The sequence below is a fragment of the Chelonoidis abingdonii genome, chromosome 5 (assembly GCF_003597395.2).
Source record: "Chelonoidis abingdonii isolate Lonesome George chromosome 5, CheloAbing_2.0, whole genome shotgun sequence".
In the NCBI taxonomy this organism is placed as follows: domain Eukaryota; kingdom Metazoa; phylum Chordata; order Testudines; family Testudinidae; genus Chelonoidis; species Chelonoidis abingdonii.
This window is the reverse complement of record NC_133773.1, coordinates 123,859,089-123,880,727: the sequence shown is the minus strand read 5'-3', so window position 1 is coordinate 123,880,727 and position 21,639 is coordinate 123,859,089. Positions and strand designations below refer to the sequence as shown.

Below are 21,639 nucleotides of genomic sequence, written 5' to 3'. Positions count from 1 at the left end.
AAGGATTGCACATGCATACAAGTGTTTGCACGTTTGAGACCTAAAAGTGTTTGCACTAAAAGCAATGGTGTCCATTCGCCCCTCTGGCTACTGCTAAACCTTCCATGCAGGGGAATTCATTGATATCTGGCTCTGGATTCAGGTTAATTGCATTACCAATGCATTTCTCAGCAGTAACCAAGAGAATATTAAATAAAGGATTGGTTCTGGTTGGATGCAGCAGAATAACTCGCAGCAAGGGCTGACTTGAGCAGAGCCACTTGCAGGTTATTGTAAACATGCCAGGAGACAGTGTTACTAATGCTTATTACTGATCTATGTCACCTATGCCAAATCCATTCCTTTCCCTCTGACCAGAGCCAATGGGCTGTGACCATCATTAAAGGCCACCTGAAAATCACATTAGGATTCCTTTGCTGCTCCATATTTCACAACACTGCTGCCACAGAAAGGGCTTGATTCTTATTTACCCGAACACACTCCTCTGGCTGTGCAAGGGGGGCTTATTTACACTCCTCTGGCTGTGCAAGGGGGCCTCAATTCTAATTTATTCCCACTTTAAGGCCCCTTTAGATGGCCAGAAAGACATAATATAAATATTCAGCTGGAGTACTGTGTCCCATTCTGGGCACCACACTTTATGAAAGATGTGGAGCAACTGGAGAGAGTCCAGAGGAGAGCAACAAAAATGATAAAAGGTTTAGAAAACCTGACCTATGAGGACAGGTTAAAAAGACTGGGCAGATTTAGTCTTGAGGAAAGAAGACTGAAGAGTAACTTGATATCAATCTTCAAATACGTTAAGGACGGTTATAAAGACAATTGTGATCAATTGTTCTCCATGTCGTAGTGAGGGTAGGACAAGAAGTAATGGGCTTAATCTCAGCAAGGGAGATTTAGGTTAGATATCGGAAACACTTTCTAACTAGAAGGGTAGTTAAGCACTAGAATAGGCTTCCAAGGGAAGTTGTGGAATCCCCATGACTGGAAGTTTTTAAGAACAAGTTGAAGAAACACCTGTCAGGGATGGTTTAGATTTTCTTGATTCTGCCTCGGCATATGAGACTGGATTCAATGACCTCTTAAGGTCTCTTCCAGCCCTCCATTTCTGTGATTCTATAAGAATTAGGCCCAGAATATTTTCCCCTCTATGACTGTCTGCAAAACCTGTATAGGCCACTTGTGCTCAAAAAATCACACTTGTGCACATTAGGGGAGGAGAATCTGCCAAAGCCAAGCAGTCTAGACTAGTGTTTCCTTGATCGTGGTTTATGGACTACAGGTGGTCTGAGCAGGACTGGCTAGTCACATGGCTCTGACTCTCCTCTCTGCTTCCAGTTGCTAAATTGTGTTAAAAGTAGCTAACAACCCATGAACGACTTGCTCATTTAATTACCATTTCTATTTATTATTTAACATGATTAAGGACACCAGAATCTGGACCTCTTTATTCTATGGCACCAAAAAAATGCAGGAAATATTAGAATTTAGACCAGCCAAATGACTAGAGCAAAATCCTGCACTTGCCAAGAGAGAGGCAGTGGGTGTTTTGGTCAGTTCCCCTCCGCCCCAAACATCTCTGCCTTTTATGATAATTTTCACAATATTTAGCAAGGTTGGAATTTTTCTGCAAATGTGGCTTTGAGCAACGTTTATCTCAACATTCTGTTTATCCTCCTTTGTGAACCATGCCACTGTCTCATTCTTAGAAGTTACTGCATACAAGTATCTGTAGCAGAGGAAGAAACTGAAATTTAATTTATGGATTAAAATAGGAGGGTATTAGAAAAAGAGGAGTGGAAGAATTTGCTTTCCCTAAATTGCACCTTAGAGTTTTTACCTCTAATGGATCATGGGCTAAAATCATCTACTCATCTCAGTTATGACTCTGAATCTCTGTCAACTAGTAATTATTTTTATCATTATCGACCTGAGCCCATATTTGAATCAGTTCACTAATAGCAAAAGGATAACTGTTCTGTCAGAAATCCTCAGAGCAATTTAAAAATTAGATTTTCTGCAGTGAGTTTAAAATATAACTTTAACCATTTAATTCTTTTACAGTTTTTTCCCCTATTTCTCTTCCCCTGAATTTTCTCATATATTAGAAAGGAAACCAAAATAAAATAATAGTAATGATAGGCACATTTAATGCTAGGATCACAAAAAAATGGCTCTTTCTGGATAAATGTAATAGCAAAAAATGAATTTACCAAAAAAAATAAAATAAAATAAACCTTTAAAAGTACTCCATCTCATCTGAATTCAATAAAAACACCTACCATGATAATTATATTTTATTTTGCATTCTCTGCCCAGCTGGTCACAGATTAATAAAATAAATGACCCTCAAAATAAGGTCCTCAAACCCACTTCCTGGTGGTCCACAGAGCTGATTCCTCTATACTGCTGAAACATGCTATTAAAACAGAAAACTGTCTTATCATCTTAGAAAGATTCAATGGTGCATATGTCAGTCGACTGTAGAGCCCCGTGGGTGCCAGCCACAGTTCCCTTGTACTCGTCTGCTTTTTTGGGCTGATGCCTAAGAAATGAAGTCTCTTAAAAGGTCCTTTTCTTTGTCAGATAAAAATTCTCTATGGTGAAAATTCAGCTGCAATCAAATTTATGGATGACACCAAGACTGGAAGAGGAACAAACACATGAGGATAGAACCATGCTGCAAAGTGATGCAGGATGGGCTTTAAATGACAGTGAAGAAACATTAAGTATTAATACATACAAAGTCTTATGCCCAGAGAGATGAAATAAGCAGCAGAGATACAAAATGGAAGGACATCAGTGTGACCTTAAAAGCAGCCCAACGCCAGTTGGCACGTTGGTGTCATAATATATACCAAAAAGATGGGTCAGAAACATACAGCTAAGGGTAGCATAAAATCCCTCTTTACCCTGTAAAGGGTTAATTCCTCTTTTACCTGTAAAGGGTTAAAAAGCTCAGATAACCTGGGTGACACCTGACCAAAAGGACCAATAAGGGGAGAAGATACTTTCAAATCCTTGGGGGAAGGTGTTGCTCTATGTCCCTCGGAGCCAGCCAAGAAACCAGGCAGGGAAATTACGTCTTCTTAAGTATATCTGAACTAAGCATCTAGTCTTGCAGAAATAGTAAGTAATAGCAGAAAAGAAATGCATTAGATTACCTTTTGTTTTAGCTTATGAATTTTCCCTGTGCTAAGAGGGAGGTTTATCCCTGTTTTTGTAACTTTAAGGTTTTGCCTAGAGGGGAAATCCTCTGTGTTCTTGAGTCTTTTGTTACTCTGTAAAGTACTTACCATCCTGATTTTACAGAGGTGATTCTTTTACCTTTTCTTTTATTAAAATTCTTCTTTTGAAAACCTGATTGATTTTCCATTGTTCTTAAGATCCAAGGGTTTCACCTGTTTCACTTGGTGAGGATATTATTATCAAGCCTCCCCAGGAATGGGGGTGTAGGGGCTTGGAGGGGATATTTGGGGGAAGGTAGAGCTCCAAGTAGCTCTCCCTAAATGTTTGTTTAAATCACTTGGTGGTGGCAGCGATATTACGACTCGAAAAGAATTTGTGCCTTGGGGAAGTTTTTAACCGAAGTTGGTAAAAATAAGCTTAGGGGGGTCTTCCATGCAGGTCACCACATCTGTACCCCAGAGTTCAGAGTGGAGAAGGAACCCTGACAGGTGGCACTGGAAAACTAATAACTCACTGATCATTCATATTCTTGCATGATGTCTGTACAGTAACCCCACAGAGGAATTGATAGATGTGCTGGAAACATGTTCTTAAAATATATTTGGCAAGCAGTGCTTAAGCCATGCCTGTTGCAGACCAAGGAATGTGGTTCCATTTTCGTGAATGTGTCTCCAATGTAAATTAGGCAAAGTGTGACCAAAGACAAAAGAAAGCACATTTACATGCCAGGTAAGCAAAGCGATCAGGAAAGCAATTAGGAAGGATGACTACTTAACAATCTGTATGGGGGGTGGAGACTGCACTGCCCCAGTAGTTATTCCTGCCTCTTGGAGCAGGGTCAGTGGACTTTGGGAGGATATAAGGAGAGAGAAAAAGATGTTTTTGCATCCATCACTTGACAGAGTAAAGAGGCCAGAGCCCTGGAAATCACAGAACATTGGTGCCTCCAACCAAGGAAGCTGAAGTCTCTGGGAACTGAGTTTACATGAGAAATCTTGTCAGGTTAAATTAAGCTTTAGTCTTAGAAATGTATTTTTACTATTATTACTATATGTAACTTTCGATCTTAATTCCTTATGTGTGGTATCACTTAAATCTATGCCTTTTTTGATTAATACATTTGCTTTACTTTTAACGTAAATCAACACAGTTCTATGATTGAAAGAAGAGATGTTAGTCAAACCTCACTTAAATTAATGAGATGCAGTTTGCTGTCTCCTTCCAGGAGCAGCAAACTTAGTAACTTCTGTGAGTGTTGCAGGAAAAGGCTGGACACTACACCATGGACAGTTTTGGAAAAATCTGGGTTTGGGAGGATGTTGGAGTCATGCTGCAAAAAGTTACTGGGTGGTGGAAGCCAGGGTGTGAGCTTCATGCGTGTTCACTGTCTGTTGGTGTGCAGGCTGTGAGACACAGTAGCGTAGCATTTAAGGGATCCATAGTTGCATGGCAGGCAGTGATACAACCCCTTACTGGTTTGGGTTTCAGGCAGCTGAGCAACATGCGTTATGTGCATTATAGTAATTCTTAGAGGCTGCAGCTCAAGGCAGGGCCCTATTCTGCCAGGCATTGTATCCACAGCATGAAACAGTCCCTCCCCTGGGCAACTTACAATTTAATTGAAAAAAAAAAAACAGTTGAAGGATGGGGGAAAGGAATCAATGCTATTTACTGATGGGGAACTGAGGTCCAGCGGGAGAGAGAGTGATTTGCACAAGGTCACATAAAAAGTCTGTGGTAGATAAGGTGACCAGACAGCAAATGTGAAAAAATGGAACAGGGTGGGAAGTAATAGGAGACTATATAAAAAAGACCCAAAAATCGGGACTGTCCCTATGAAATCAGGGCATCTGGTCACCCTAGTGGCAGAGCTGGAAATTCAACCCAGAACTTCTGAGTGCTCCCCTTAATGTTACTACATTGCTTTTTAGATGCCTGAGGGCTTGCATGAACATTGTTAAGGGAAGTTGTGGGCACCCAGTCTGGGTTGTTAGGAGAGATGAGATCCATGAGTGACGAATCTCTATCTCCCTTACAATGTGACTGAAAATTTGAATACATCTGAGTACCACAGAACTAAACAAGGGGAAATAAGTATGTTGAAAGATTTGTGCTGAGAAACAAAGGTCTTTCTCTTCTCCTGATCATAGATGGAATATTAAAAATTAATATAAGCTGTACCAGGAAAGAACTTAACAGTCCTATTTTGAAGTTGAGTTCAATTACTCTCTCTTTCTCAGATCAGAAAGCTTTATAGTCAAAAGATGCAAGAATATTCTCCAGGGCTAGCTGGGGATAGTGCTGTGACATTGGCAAACCTGGTGCCAGCTTATGCCAAGGCCCTTAGTTCTCAGCTGAACACTGATCAATACCTAACTGGAACCAGTCGGGCTCACCTGTGTGTTAGTACTGTTAAAATAGGATTAGAATTATTTAAAAAAGAGCTTAGTGCTTAGACTTTATGGAATGCTTGTAAGTTGCTGCATGCATTAATCTCACTTATAATATCTGTATTCCATGTTATAAGGCAGGGTTTCTCAAACAGGGTCACCGCTTTTGTAGGGAAAGCTCCTGGTGGGCTGGGCTGGTGTGTTCACCTGCTCTGTCCTCAGATCCGGCCGATCACGGTTCCCACTGGCCGCAGATTGCTGCTCCTGGCCAATGGGAGCTGCTGGAAGCGGCGGCCAGTACATCCCTTGGGCCACGCCACTTCCAGCAGCTCCCATTGGCCCGGAGCAGTGATCCGCAGCCAGTGGGAGCCGAGATCGGCCAGACCTGTGGATGCAGCAGGTAAACATACCAGCCCAGCCCGCCAGGGGCTTTCCCTATAGAAGCGGCAACCTCTGCTTGAGAAACCCTGTTATAAGGTAATATTTAAGTGTTTGCTCTATAATTGCAAAGCACCAATCAGGAAAGAAGCATTAACAAGTGTGAAATGATAGTTTGCCACAGGAGGTGTTATATCCTGTCTAACAAAAGAAGGCCCATCAACACCAGACAAAGCATTATGGAATATCAGAGGACAAAACGACTTTGTTGATTGTTTCTCCCTCCGCTCCACCCCTGTGAAGAGGGCATATGCAACTGAATTCCTCCCAAAAGCTGAACTTGCAATTTGAAGCATAATGGGGAAGAAATAAAGGGCCATAACAAAAAGAAACTGTATCTTTTATGCTTCTTGAACTCTGAGGGGAAAAGATTACTAAGCATGTAAAAGTTCCCCAGTACTTAGCCTCAGTAAAGGATACATACAGCTTGCTTATTATAGAAGCTTCTATTACCTTTTGAAACTTAAAACTGCAACTCATTTGTGTGTATATGTTTACCTGCTTTAACCTTGTAAATAATTCTCATTTCTTTCTCCTAGTTAATAAATCTTTAGATCGTTTATTATAGGATTAGCTACAAGCATTGTCTTTGGTGTGAGATCTAATGTGCAATTGATCTGGGGTAAATGACCTGTCCTTTGGGACTGGATACTGAATACTTCTCTGATGATTGGTGTAGGGGGCCATCTATCACAAAGGTAGGCTTCCCTATCCTAATCAATGAGAGCTTTTTGATTGGCTTCAGTAGGCATTGGGCCAAACCTGTATATAACACCTCTTCCCTCCAAAGAAATCATGTGTACAATGACCTCCAGATGCAGTGATTCTGGTCTGAGCATTAGCAGGAAGCTCATTAGGTCCTGCACCTGAAAAGAGAAAAAATATATTGGCTGTAATGGTATCCAGTGGACTCAATGGCTCCTGTTATGTGGTTCAGCCTAGAAAACAAAGTTCAGACTTATTAGCACCACTGTGAATCACTCCCTTATTTCAGTACCAGAAATGTCAACAAATTGAAAGGAATTTGTAGAGGAGCAACAAAAATTATGAAAGGGCTTGAAGGACTCACTCATCAGAAAGTAGTATATGAACTTCAGAATATATGTTTTCCTTGGCCAAATGATGATAAAGGGCAGATGTAAGAACCATTTACAAGTATTGGATGTATGTACAAAACCGTGGAAGTAAAGAATTGTTAAGGCTGGCCCAAGTGGGGATTAAAATGAGTGAAAAGAAAATGAAACTGAATAGCAGGATATTTTTCATAGGAAAATAGGATCTGCAGTATCAGCACTGACCTTTGGCTAAAGTTTCATCTTAGTTACATGTGTACATCTCCCACTGGTCAGTCAAGTCAATCCTCCTGATTCTGGCAGTGGCCAGTATTTTGGGTCTGATCCTCAGCAGATGTAAGTCATTTATATCAATGGAGCTACACCGGTTTGTACCATTTGAGGATCTGGCCCTCACTGATGGTGTTTGGAAAAAGATGAGATATTCCAAATAATCCCCCTATACAACTCAGTTTGATAGTAGCTTTTCCTAATTAAAGATTGAGGAAAAGGCCCACCATGGGCACAGCTATAACTGTCATTAGTAATCTTAGTATGATCCATCCCTTTTTAATATCTAGCCATACTGTTTAACTCCATGACCTACCATGCCAACAATTTCTACAGGATGACCATACACATTGCTTATTCTAAATTTCCCAGCCATTAGTTTCCATGGGTTATCCATTGTTGTTCTTTCCATAGGGAAAGGGGAAGAAAGAGGAAGACTTACTCATCTAAATGCTTCATTGTGCCCTTCAGATTTCTGATGATTTCAGTCAGGTCCTACCGGGGGAGCCAAAGCACTGCTTCCCAGCATACCTCTGGAGCACGGTTCACATCCTGAGAGGGGAGGACACCTCATTGCCTCCCAGGGAATAGCTGCAGAGCTGCTCTGAGGCTGAGCCTCGAGGTGATGTCCAAGACTGCAGTGGCCATGCTGCTATATATTGCTGCTGGGTCACAAGGGAGTAGTGATCCCTCCAGTGTCCCTTTGCGGAGAGCAGTCTCCTGGCTGAATAACTCCCTCTCTCAGTGTCGGACTCATATGCTACCTCTCAAGGGGTGGTGTCAGCCCAGCCGTCAGGGTCAAATTGTTCCCTCCTGGGGACAGTCAAAATATCTGCATGTCAAAAGGTTGTCCCTCCACCCCAATGTAATTTCCAACACCCCCTCCACAGGGCACTTAGCTGAGAATAGGGGAACCCAAGTACAAATCCCTGCTCTGCATCAGGCAGAAGGGAGAGTTGATCACAGGTCTCCTGTATCCTAGGTGAGTTCCCAAACCACTGGACTAAAGGTTACAAGAGACTTCTCCTCCCTTGCCAGTGTCATTTTGTGTGGAGTTAGGAGTACTCTGAGTACACTTACCAGATTGGCCCCTGCAGGATAGATAGGATAGGCAATGCCTATTCCACCCAGTTTGAGGATCCTTCTGGGGCTTAGCTGTGAGATAAGCACCAGCCTCAGGACTGAGGTAATAGTGTGTGTGCCCAGAGGCAGAAATGTAGGTATCTCAAGGACTTTAATGTCAGAAACTTAGGTGCAAAGGGCTTTAGTACTTCCATAGTTAGGCAGTAGCTGATCAGGCATTGACAATCTCAGTGGCACTTAAGTTTTGGAATTAGGCACCTAAAATGAGAGTTAGGTGCCACATCTTTTGTGGATCTGGGCCCCAGTCACTTTGGATCTGCTCCTGCTCCTCTTTAAGTCAGTGACAAAACTCCTATTGACTTGAATGACATAGGATGAGTCCCTCCAACTCAGGTTCCTATTGCTTTACCAGTTTTTAAGCCAGGTCAAGATTTTGACCCTTACTTTTTAGTTATTTGTGAACAGGGTGTGGGGAAGGATCTTTATCAGTGCAGCTAGACAGATGCTCCACAGGGTGTAAAAGTTGCAAGAAGAGGCTTTCTGGCTATATTTAATAATACCATGTACTCAAGTGATCTTCATCTCTGGCTCTCAAGATGCTTTATAAAGGTGAGTAAACAATATTGTGCCCATTTTATAGGTGAGGAAACTGAGGCACAGTGCAGCTAAGTCAAGGAAATACAGTGTCAGTGACGGAGCCAGAAATAAGGCCCAGGTATCATAATGCCCAATCCAATGCCCTCTTCAGAGCATCAAACGTATTCCTGTAATGGTTTTTATATTTTAAAATGAAATGCAGTATAATCCAAAATCATAGATTATACTTTCCCTTGCAGATCACAAAAATCACAATCAAACTATAAACACAATTCAAGATCCTATTTACCTGCATTTACAGGAACATGTTAATGCAAACTAGGTACCTTTCAAAGTGTACCAGCCTGATCTACATGGGCAGTTAACACATTAGCATGCTTTACAAATCACACCACTCTAACACGTTTTACAAGCATCAATTAGACAAGCCCTGACTCCTGCATCAAGCTTGTTACATAGCTCTGAAGGCAGGGGACCAGCATGTATCATTGGACTGAGGTCAGCTCAGTGCTTTATATCAGAGCCTGGTGCTTCGAATAATCAGATATAGCAGTCAAGACTTATCTCCCAAACAAAATGTATTGAAAATAGATTGGAATGTCTGTTATTGCCAAGAAAAAAAAATGGCTTTACTGGTCCCCTTTAAGTTTTCCCTTTTCCAGTTGTACAGCAGCGTTAACACACTGGATACCTTCAGTGCTTCAGCAATCCCTTGGCCAAATTTAGGGCTCATCTTGCCCTTGTGATCTCTCTGATCAGTTGTTTTTCCCCTCACTTGCTTGGAACAGTCTGAATAAAGAGGCAGTGTTTGTTTAGCCTGCAGGACAGATTCAAAGCTGAATTCCAATCTGAGCTGTGCAAATGCAAGGTGGGTTGTAGGCTAGTTCCATTGCACAAAGGTCATGTAGCGCCAATTAACATTTTCTACTGGTTAAGTAGAAGTCTAATGTGTGAAGTCAATGGTGTAAAAAAAAATCAGTATTATTGTTGAAATACCTGGCCAATCAGCGAGCATGCTGCTGCATTCTCAGCGTAATTCACAGGACAGTTATTTACTGTGTTTGAACAAAACAGTCTGAAAATGAGCTGCAGCATGTGCCTGCTGCAAGAAAGAAAACAGGGTGTTTGGGTGTATAAAGAGGGGAATTATAAAGTGAAGTGCAGGTACTAATGAGGCTGATGTATAAGGCCTCATCAGGTCTCATTTGGAATATTGTGGGAGTGTTAAAGCTTGAGCTTAATACTTAAAAAAAAAGGCATTTGAATGTTAGAAAAATGTGTCTAGATAAGTGAAGCAAAGCTAATTTAGGGTATGGGGGGAATGTCTTCTTAGTAAAGATTTCATGAATCGAACACATTTATCCTAGAAAGAGAAAGGAAGCTTAGTTGCATAGCTAATTAAGGTTTACAAACACCTGACATGATGCTACAAAGGCTCGAATAAGAATCTGTTCACATGATGTGAAAAGGGCAAGATTCAGAGTGTAGCCCATGTTAACCCCAAAAAAACAGGCAACAAGGGGAATGGACACAGGATGCAGAAAGAAAAGTTTAGGCTGGATAGCAGAAATGACATTTTCGCCCAGAGGGTTTTTAACATACACAATAGGACTCCTAGCAACCTAACAGGGGCCATTAGTGGTAATGGACTGAAATCTAGGATGAGGACTTTTTCAGTAATCAATTACATTTCTAACATTTTACACCTGCTTAAAAGGGAGAAGGCAGAAGTGTACTAAAATGATTGATGGTTCTCTCTGTTCAAATGTGTTTTTGTTCGCATTTATACACACCAAAAATCCTAACTACTTTATTTACAATGAATGAACACGTTTCTGGTTAAGAGCCATTGAAGTTGATTGCATACTCATAAAAGTCACCAGAAATTATTCAGCCCCCACTCTGAACCTGCTATCATGCTGACCTCCCTGCATGTCTGGAGAAAAGGGGAATACCAATGGTGGGAGGAGGACTGGGAAAGATGGGAGTGGGACAAATCGTAGTGCTCTCCACTATTGCTATTCTGGATTGTGTTGCTGCCGTAGGTAGTGGGGAGAGGCTGCTGTAACTTAGAGCATCCCCTCGGCTGCATAAATTATGTCCGTTGCCATTTTGCCAACATTGGGAAGCCACAAAGGTGGTTTAAATCCTTGCCTCAGCCTCCTGTGCTTTGTCAATGTACAGAACAGAATCCGACCCATAGAGTGGAGAGATTTACTTAGACCTGCCTTTCAAAAAATCAGATGCACAACTGTGCACCTAACCTGCTCGTGTAGTTACCATGATAAGATACACACACTGGCTATACACATTAATTACAAACACACCAGGACACTCGCAGATACAAATACCTGAATCATGCTGTGCCCATGAAATTGTACACATAACTGTACAGGCATTTCTGTATGCACAACTGCATATGTAACTTTTTTGGGAAAAAAAATCATGCTCATTGTGTCATCTAATCCCCAACTCCCTGCTAGTACAGGCTTTTTTCTCTACAGTATCTTTTCAAGGGCTTTGTCTATTTGAGTATTAAGTATCTCACAAAATGATGAACTGCGTTTCTAAGGAGAATTTTAACACATTAAGATTCAAAGCTGCTATTTTTTCCAAGCAACCTTAAGTTTAACCTCCACTCACTGAACTTAAGATCACTTTCTAAATGCACTGTAACACGTGGGTTAAAATGATGCTGAAAGAATTCTGATTCCACTATAGTTTTCATATAGACAGCCTGAAACAGAAGAATGCTCCATACGTCTGTCAAAGTGAAGTTAAAAATCTCTCTGTGTTAGTCAGACTAGGGTGGGATAATTCCATATTCAGTAATCATTCTGTGATGATGATTATTCACAAAGGTACATCAAGTGCTAATTTATACATCGGAATTATCTGCTCTTAAGGCTCCATCCTGAAAGGTGCTTAGTAACTTCTGGAATTGAAGATCACGGGAACTGAGGGCACTAAGCCTCTTGCCGCATTGAATTTATATTACAGAATATATGCCTGACACTCTATCCTCAGCTGGTATGAATCAGCATGGTTCATTTGACTTCAAAAGAGGTGCACCAGGCTTCACCGGGTTCTGGCTCTTGATTTTTAAAAGAGTGCTGTCCTGACTTCAGATATTGTCATAATATCTTATGTTTCTCCTCTCATATTTATTTAACACTAGAAAATGTAAACACAAATAATATTTTTATTCATTTCCATATTGTTTTGGAGGTCACATTTTGCAGTACATTCAGCTAAGTATGAAATGTAATACTCAAAGGGAGCAGCATTTTCTTTAAAAAACTATAGCTCAGCTAAACATTGCAGTTATCATTAAACTCACTGAAGTTTACAGATCAATGTCATAGTGACAGATGTCAGAGCACATCAAAACTTTTTGGCACAAAAATGCTTGACTCTAAAACAAATTAGCATTCCTCCAGGAGAGATGTCTAATTGTTACACTGCTGATGCAGTTGCTATAAAAGATTTTTTCTGAAATATTGTATTTACACAAAATTGGAGAGAGTACAAATATTTTACTTAGTAGGCAAAATCATGATAGAGCACATTCAGCTTTAACACTAGCCAGCTATAGGTGCAGAACATGGAGGCCTAATTTACTTGCGTGGCAACAGAGCATTAGAAAGACCTCAGCTTTTGAAAGCAGAAGATAACATGATGAAACTGTATTTGTTATGCAGTATGAGTCTTTTCACTGACTTCAGTAAGATTTTAATAAGGCCCTCTAATCCTCTCAGATTGAAGATAATGGGCTCAGTCCTTAAACTGCTGAACGCTTGACCCTGGTCCTGCAAAGTGCTTAAACATATACTTAACTTTAATCATGTGCATCGTCTCATTGACTTCAATATGACTTACCTAAGTGCTTAAAGTAAATCACATGCTTAAGTACTTTGCTGAATCAAGATCAGAATTCTCAGCTTTTTGCAGGATCAAGGCCAATAGTCTGTCCCTAATTTTAATGCTACTTTAGCCTAAAAAAAAAACAAAAAACCCTCTGTACTTTATCTTATAGGTATTCTTCTTCTTAAAAATACATTTTAAAATTGATTTTGTTTGGTTACAAAGCATCAGTTTATTGAGCTCCACAGAACACTGCTCATTTGTATCCATTATAGCATATAATGGATGGACTACTGTTCATAATTTGTTCCAGTATTTTCCAAAAGACTTTTTAGATGAATAATAATAATAATAATTAATAATAAGTAATAAATAATAAAGTAATTAAATAGGTATATCATAGGCAAAAGTTCATACCATATTGCTGCTTTTCACCAAATTTACCTGATGTATGAAAGATTTTTTCCCATTATATTTTCTTTAAAAATAATTACTCTATTTTATCCTGGTATATGTTATCAAATAGCTCTTGAACAAAAAATATCTTAAATATAGTGTCACTTCTACAAACTAATTGACCTGATTTCCTCCTAATAAAAGGTGTGTTGAGTGGACCTGGCTCAGTGACATAATTTACAATGCTAGTTAAATATCAAAGGGGTAGCCGTGTTAGTCTGGATCTGTAAGAGCAGCAAAGAGTCATGTGGCACCTTATAGACAAACAGACATTTTGGAGCATGAGCTTTCGTGGGTGAATACCCACTTTGTCGGATGCACGTAGTGGAAATTTCCAGGGGCAGGTATATATATGCAAGCAAGAAGCAGGCTAGAGATAATGAGGTTAGTTCAATCAGGGAGGATGCTAGTTAACTAAACTCTGATTATGTCTTTGTTGCTGTCACTGCGATTATTGTAATTATGTGGTATCATAAAAGTGCTAAATATTAGTAAATCAGATACATGGTAACAAGATAACTTTGGTTATGCTTGATAAAATACTGGCATACTGAATACACATACCACTTTTAAAGTTTATGTTACAAACATGTTGCCTTATAATAAATAATAATAATCTCATTTTCAAAGTGCTCATCCATAATACCCATTCTAGGCATCAGTACAACAAGCCATCAGTTAAAATACTCTTTTAAAATGTTCTAAAACTAAGACAAATCCAGGATTGCAGATGCAAATATATTGTACAAATGGTGCTCCAACTATCTGTTCATGCCCTAGGCTCCAATGGTCCCATAATCTTTGCTTTAAGAGAGTAGGATGCTAGATCCTCAGTAAAATTCCAGACATCTGGAATGTTATAGGGTTTAAAAGTTAAACCCAAACCTTGAACTTACTCCACTTGCCAAGAAGCAGTCAGTGCAGAAGGCAAAGCAGTGGCTAGGCAGAATCACCTCTGCCCATCCTTGACAGTCTCTCTGCAGCTACATTCTGTACTAAATGCAGACAATGGAAGAGCCTGTTTTGAAAGCCCACAATGAAATGCACTGCAGGAATCCAGCTTTCGTATCCAAAAGGTATGCTTCACCATTGTCCAGTCAACGTGATAGATCAGGTTATATCATTCTGGTGGCAAAAGTCAGATCTAACTTGAAGAGTAATGACTGTCAGGATGTTAGCATGTTCTGTGTAAGCAATAATCATTTTCAGTGTCTAGAGAGCTGTTGTAGCCAGATGAAGGATACAGGTCCCTTTTAAGTATCCTATTGACAATGTTGATCATGACTTTCTTATACTGTTGACGTAAAAGAGAATAAACAAATGGATCTGATGCAGCCTTACTGTAGGTGAGGCACTTGCTTACAATCCCCCAGTAGTAGTTTATGGTAACAAAAGGAAGAAGTTCTATCAACCTGTTAAACATTAACAAAGAGGAAAAGCTGAATGTTACATCCACACTAGCAAACCATTCAACTCACATTTTCAGGCATAATATCATCTTAAGAATTAATTTTTATACTATGCAGCACCCGAGGGGATGATCCTGCAGTCATTACACAGGTAAATTTATGGGAGATTTTCCTGAGTAAAGACAGCCATGAGGAGGAAAAAGTGTATTAATGATATATTTAAACACTGAGGTCACATACTCCCATGTCTTGTATACAAAGAAGTGTAGCAACTTATTGCAAAACCTTCTGCCTAATTCTACTTGGTGAGCTGTCCTAGCAACTGGCAATATATTCAAGATCTCTGTGCTGTCTGACAAAGTTTTGCCTTCCTGACTGCTTCCCTCTCCCTAGGCAAGCTGTAGCAAGACGTGTAAGATATACTATAGAATATGGAGTTATATATTAATATATCCTTATGTAATGATATTGTGAAATGTTATGTACACCTCTACCCTGATATAACGCGACCCGATATAACACGAATTCGGATATAACGCGGTAAAGCAGCATTCCCGGGGAGGGGGCAGGGCTGCTCACTCTGGTGGATCAAAGCAAGTTCAATATAACGCAGTTTCACCTATAACGTGGGAAGATTTTTTGATCCTGAGGACAGCGTTATATCGGGGTAGAGGTGTATGAAAAGAGAATACATGATGCACTGGTGTGATATAAAGAACCTCAAGATAATACACATTGTCTCATGGACATTTGCTCTCATTTTCGATCATTCAGACTACTTCCCCTCTCTTTTGCAATCACAAGATATCCATGTGAAAACAAGCAATTGCTTACTTGGAAAAGTGAAATTAGGAAAGTATCTATGCATTTTTAACTGTCTGTTAATATTATTTAGCAGATGGAAACAGGGAAGAGATGGCATTGCTATGTGACTAGCTACCTGTCTTTACGCCACCACCATGTGCTCTGTGAATCACCATTAGTCACTGAACCACAGGTTTAGAATCTTAGGCATAAAGACTTTGTCAGCATGACTTTGGGATGGGTGCATTAATCACGAGTAAGGCAGTGAGTCGGTCATGGAGGTCATGGAAGTCACGTATTCTGTGATTTTCTGGGATCTCTGTGACTTCTGCAGTAGCCGGTGCGGCTGACCCAGGGGCCACCTGAGCAACTCGGCCTGCCCCTGGGCCAACTGCACTGACTGCTGCTGGGGCAGTCTCAGGCCACAGCACCCCCCCCCACACACACACACACAGCATCAGCAGGAGTTTTGATGTGTGATGGGGCTCAGGGCTGAGGCAGAGGGTTGGGCTTTGGGTGCGGGAGGGAGAGAGGGTTCAGGGGTGAGGGGCTCCCCAGAAGCAGCAACATGTCCCTCCCTTGGCTCCTAGGTGGAGGTGTGGCCTGATGGCTCTGTGCACTGCCTCCACCTGCAGCACTTCCCCCTGCAGCTACCTTTGGCCACGCTGCCGGCCCTCACCTCCCCCTCAGCAGCAGCGGGGGTCCCAGGCCTGTCCCCCAGAGCACCCACAGTGCCCCCAGGCCACCCCCAAGAGCACCCGCAGTACCTCTGGGCCTCCCAAGTTTTAGTCAGTGGTATATAGTACAATTCATGGATAGGTCACAGGTGGTGAATTTTTGTTTAGGGCCATGACCTGCCCATGACTTTTACTAAAAATACCTGTGACTAAAATGTAGCCTTAATCATGAGTGGTGAAACTGTAACTGAGTTAAGCAGGTCATCTCAAATGAGTGACAATAAACAGCATACAGAACACCATACTATAACATCATGTATTCTGCCTATGTCACATCTGCTACTGAAAAACTCTTTTAATAAAGTGGAGAAGTTTCTTTACAAAATTATTTGTATAATTTTTCATATCTATTCACCCACAAAGCCTTAATTACCATGGGGCAGGCTGCACAGAGCTCAGAAGACACCATAAATACCTTTCAGATTGACCTAATCTAGCTTTTCTATACATTAAAATGTAATGATTTTGAAGTATCATCTCCCAGGCATTCCCAGAGCGAGGAATGAAGTCTTGGTCTCTTTAGGAAGCTTGGAATTTCCTTTTTCTTGTAGTACAAAGCTCTCATTTTTCAGGGCTGGAGAATATTGGATTTTAAAGTTATATGCCTATAAAACCTGGCACACATTCAGGACTGAATCTTGCCCATCCTGGGCCTCAGATAGGTGAAATACTGCAGCAAATTCCACAGCTGTGTGTGTGTGCATAGGGTAGGGAGAGGAGAACACTTCTCTGCCAAGTGCATTTAAAGAAAGTAGCTGATATCTGTAGCTTCTCCAGGGCTTGGAATGTTAGAACAAGTCTCAGGGAGATGGATTAACGACATAAAGCAGGCAAGGAGGTCAAAAAGTGCATTATAAATAAGTGTATCATGTGGATCTGCAATTTATCACGTGGTACGTGGTTCCTCAGTTTATCCTGTATTGGATATCACCTCCACATATGGTATTTATGCTTGATCTGTACAAAATGAATATGTCAAACAGAAGAAATATATATATAGATATACTTGAGTATGTCTGTGTACTATATAATAGATTATGGTCCCAATCCTAATCTAAAGTAAATGGAAAAACTCCCATTGACCTCAGTGAGCTAAAGGGAAGTGATGATAGCAATGCTGTTATAGCAAGGATGAACTTCATCCACTGGGTTTAGTCCCAACAGACAAAATTTATTGTTGATTTCCAAAATCTCATTAACATTTCTGAAGTTAGGGGCAAATCCTGATCTCAGAGCATAGCCTGAGTAGCCAGGCAATGTGCTGGGGAATCCTCTATCCAGAGCATCCATGAAGACTATTCTAACTCAAAGGCTGGTGTGGTCTCTGTGGACCCGACACAGCCCATCAAGCGGGGAAAGAACGGAAGGTCTACATGGCAACAAATATTCCAGCCCTACCCCAACCTTCTCCCTGGTCTAACCCTGCAAGGAAGCCCTCATAGATGCCTATGTAGCCCTCCTCAAATCCTTTCCATTCTGCTACCCTCTGAGGCCGTGGGAGCAGGGACAGAATTCACCCCTCGATAAGTGCATTTTAATTTTCTTGCTACTGACATATGCAGTGTCACTTAGTGCATTAAGAAAATGCATTATTAGCTGACATTTACATAACACCTTGTCTGGGGAATGGAGTGGCTTTCTGTTTCAATTGTTTATGGGAAATATTTCATAATTAAAAAGTGTCTGGAGGCCGGAATTTGCTGAACAGGGTATAATACAGCCTGAATGAAGACGGCAGAATCCATCCTTTGCCTGGTATAGAGTTTTAGCTTGATGGTCACAATAACGAACAGAAAATGACTCATAAGGTACTGAACATTAATCAATTAACCTTTTAACTTTCTGGTGTCAAGTTAATATTTGTGACAATTCTTCCAGAAGAGGGGAAATGCAGCTGCCTAGCCAATCAAGCAAGAACCTTTCAACTAATAAAAAAGTGAAATAATAAAAAATGTCATCTCAAAAGTTAAAACATACATAAGCTAAGGCTAGAAAAATTGAGAACAATTTATATGGTCCGTCCTTCAAAGCTTTCTTTGGTCCAGCTGTCCCATTGAAGCCAAGTGTGGTAGGAACAGGATGAGTGAAGATGATAGAATATGGCCCTAATTATGCAAAATCAGCGTACTAAACTCAAGATTTTCAAAAGTTAGTAGTGTTTTCGGTGCCTCAGTGTTTGGGTCTCCAGCCTGATGTGTCTTCAAAGAGCCTGATTTTAAGAAGACAGATGCTCAACACTTTCTGAAAATCAGGTCCCTTCAAGGTATCATAAATTGGTCACTCAAAAAATTCAGGCTCCCACAAAAAACAAGTCACTTTTGAAAATCATGACTAAGTTTAATCCACGTTAAAAATAATGGGCTGGATTCTCAGTAGTGTAAATCACTGTAGCTCCATTGGTTTCTACTCTGCTGATTTACACCAGCTGAAGTTCTAGTCTGCTGACATTTTAACTAACCTCTGATTTAAACTGGATATTTTTTAGTATTTAGGAGCTGACACTTCCTGGAAAACTATCCTGCACCACTGAAGTTAGTGGGGGTTTTGCCACTGACTTCCATGAGCACAGGATTAAATCCTAGATTATTTCATCGATACTATTTCCCGGCACAGCAACTATGGGCCAGATCATCAGCTGGTGCAAATCTTTGTGGCTCCACTTAAGTCAATGAGCTTCAACCAGTTGAGAATCTAGTCATATGCCTCTAAAAAGCATACACACACACACACACATATATAGACTGGAAAAACTGTCACTGCTTTACTGTTTATTTTATCCTTCAGTGCCTGAGTCCATCTTTGGACTAAGTAATGGAGGTGCTGCTGATAAGCCAGATTGCTAAAAACCCCCAGTGGGATGTGATGAACTCCTGGTTTCAGTCCTAAAAGCCCACTCTTTCTGAAAGAGGCATCTATACCTTGTTGTAAAAAAACAAACCAAAAGATCTTATAAAACTGCACGGTCTCATATTACTTTATCAGTTTACCAATTAATCTGGTTTAGCATGATTTGGCTCCCTATGTTTATATTTCCCCAAATCTATCACCCTTCCTCCAATCCAGTATCCCCAATGACTTTTAAGGTTTGTTTGTTTATTGTTATCATCTCAATGTCTTTTTGCTGTCCCAGGAATCTTGGGGTAGCTTATTCTTGATGGCATATTGCTCCCAAAGGCTTTCGGAAGAGGCAGGGAGTACTAACCTGGTGATAATGTAAGGAGCAAAGCAGATCACGAAAGACCCTATAAAAATACTGATTTTCTTAGTAGCCCGCTGCCGCCTCCTTTTCTGCTCATTAAGACAACGCTGTTTGACGCTGAAAAGGGAAAATAACAATCACTGCGTTAAGACAAGACGCGAGGAGACTCTTGAGACAACAGTAAAGTCTGCCACCGAGACTCGGTTCCAGGTGCGGGAACTTGTCAAATGAAGGATATGCAAACGTGCCGAACAAAAGCCCCGAACCCACCAACCCTCTGGATACTGTTAGCGATAGAAACACCCATGAGGGACTCAGCCATCCAGTGTCCTGGCTTTTCCGGGAACCTTCGCTTTCCGTTTAAAACAAAGCTGCCTATGCATATATCGCCACAGGCTCCTGTCATAGCTTTCCTATAACACTAAATGAACAGATGAATTAATTAAACAGCCTTTGAAGTTAGAAAAGAAAAGCTGCACGAGAAGGGGCCATTATGTCCGTAGGACATGAATGAAGACGCCAAAAGGAAAGCAAGACATGGCTTTTGGGTCCTTAAGGGAGAGGGTGATTTCAAACACTGTGAACATATCGGAATTAACACACACACACGCACACACACATTACCTGGGATGGATATCTACCAGCAAAACCAGCGTTTGCATTGTAATAATGTCTATCCTTTTACAGTGGAACCTGGCCACTTTGAACACCTTTAAGTAAGTGAAACACAGTATCACCAGGGACAGCATGAAACTGGTGGCGTGAAACACGATGGTGAACACAGTAAACCTCCTCCTCTCTGTCTCTTCTACCAGGTGCAAGGTGCAAGAGGCATACACGTTGCTATAATCTACCCAAGAGAAAAACAAGGAGACCAAAGGGAAGGTCAAGGAATGAATCCAGGAATAGCTCATCAGAAGCAGGGCGTCTTTGTACCGCATCTTGCTGGTGTAACTCAGGGGGAACACCACGGCAATCCACTTGTCTATGCTGAGGGCTGCCATGCTCAGCATGGTGTTGGAGGTCAGGAAAGTTTCTAGGAAGCCCACTGCTTTGCAGATGCAGTCACCGACGGGCGGCTGGTTTCTCAGGATCCCCAGCAAAGTGAAGGGCATGTTTAAGACTGTCAGGAGCAGGTTGCAGAAGGACAAGTTGACCAGGAAGACCCCGGGGACTTGCTTGCGGAGCTCGGTACTGTAGATGAAGCATAGCAGCACCAGCAGGTTGGACAACAGAGAAATAACGAGCACCAGCACCAGGATAAAAGCCAAGAGAACTCCTGCCAAGTCCATTTCTTACCAGGTAGCCATGCGCCCCTTGGTGAGCAGAGGGTAGACTTCAGAGATGGAGCGGCAAGGGGACATGGCAGGTGCCTCTCGGGGGGACTTCCAGGGATTCCCAGGCATGTTGGTGGAGGCTCTGGGTGGATCTGAAGCTCAGGCTGCCGGAAAGCGCAGGCGACCGGCCAGCCGGCGCTGTCCAGGGTCCTGACACGATCCCACCTTTTCCCCAGGTCGCGCCCGACTTCCCCGCTTCAAACCGCCCGCAGAAGTTCCTCCCTTCCCAATGCCCGACCGACCGACCCGGGCACCGGGGGGAGGCACCTGCTCCTCTCCTAGCGAGTCCCTCCGGCTTCTCTTCGGCCGCTCGGCAACTCCGCTGCTCAGCCCCTGAAATAGCCAAACCTCCCCAGCCTCCCGGGGTGACTCATGCGCAGACGGGGAGCGGCGAGCCACAGCCTCACCCAGGGTGCGCGGAGCAGCTTTGCCTCCCCTCTTCGCTGGGCACCGATCAGCTGGGAGAGCCGCAGGCAGGCGAGGGCAGGACAAACTTCCCGCTAGCGCGCGGCAGAGGGGGGAGCCGTGCAGCCAGCTGCCAATTAGTTATTAATCCTTTAGCGATTAATAATGCTCATTCATCACCGGCAAGGTGCCTGCTGTTTGGCAAGGCGCGCCAGTACCATAGCAGTTATGATGACTGTGTGGGGGAGGGGGTTATTTCATTTATTATTATTTGGGAGGGGGGATGTGGCTGCAGGCAGCTTGGCCCTCACGTCCCATAGCAGGTTTCCCTTGCTCGTTTTGAGTGATGTCTTCTCTGGCACCATTTCCCCTACTACCTCCTCAAAGA

General features: G+C 41.9%; 1 protein-coding gene across 1 annotated transcript; it reads right to left on the bottom strand.

Annotated features, from left to right (window-relative positions):
• Positions 1-12,268: 12,268 nt before the first annotated feature.
• On the bottom strand, positions 12,269-21,235 carry GPR78 (G protein-coupled receptor 78). The gene is made up of 3 exons (XM_032767240.2): positions 20,134-21,235; positions 19,513-19,626; positions 12,269-14,772 (listed from the first exon to the last, which is right to left on the bottom strand). The coding sequence occupies exons 1-3, from the start codon at positions 20,799-20,801 to the stop codon at positions 14,535-14,537; spliced, it is 1,020 nt and encodes a 339-aa protein (XP_032623131.1). The 5' UTR covers positions 20,802-21,235; the 3' UTR covers positions 12,269-14,534.
• Positions 21,236-21,639: the final 404 nt, after the last annotated feature.

Bases quoted from the DNA above. Each gene is read 5' to 3' on its own strand.
- GPR78 (XM_032767240.2), bottom strand. From the start codon at position 20,801: ATGGACTTGGCAGGAGTTCTCTTGGCTTTTATCCTGGTGCTGGTGCTC. The intron at 19,627-20,133 runs GTAATGTGTGTG...TTCCCTTTTCAG, and splicing joins CTGGTAGATATCCATCCCAG to CGTCAAACAGCGTTGTCTTA. The intron at 14,773-19,512 runs GTTAGTACTCCC...AATGTTTAACAG, and splicing joins GCTCCTTACATTATCACCAG to GTTGATAGAACTTCTTCCTT.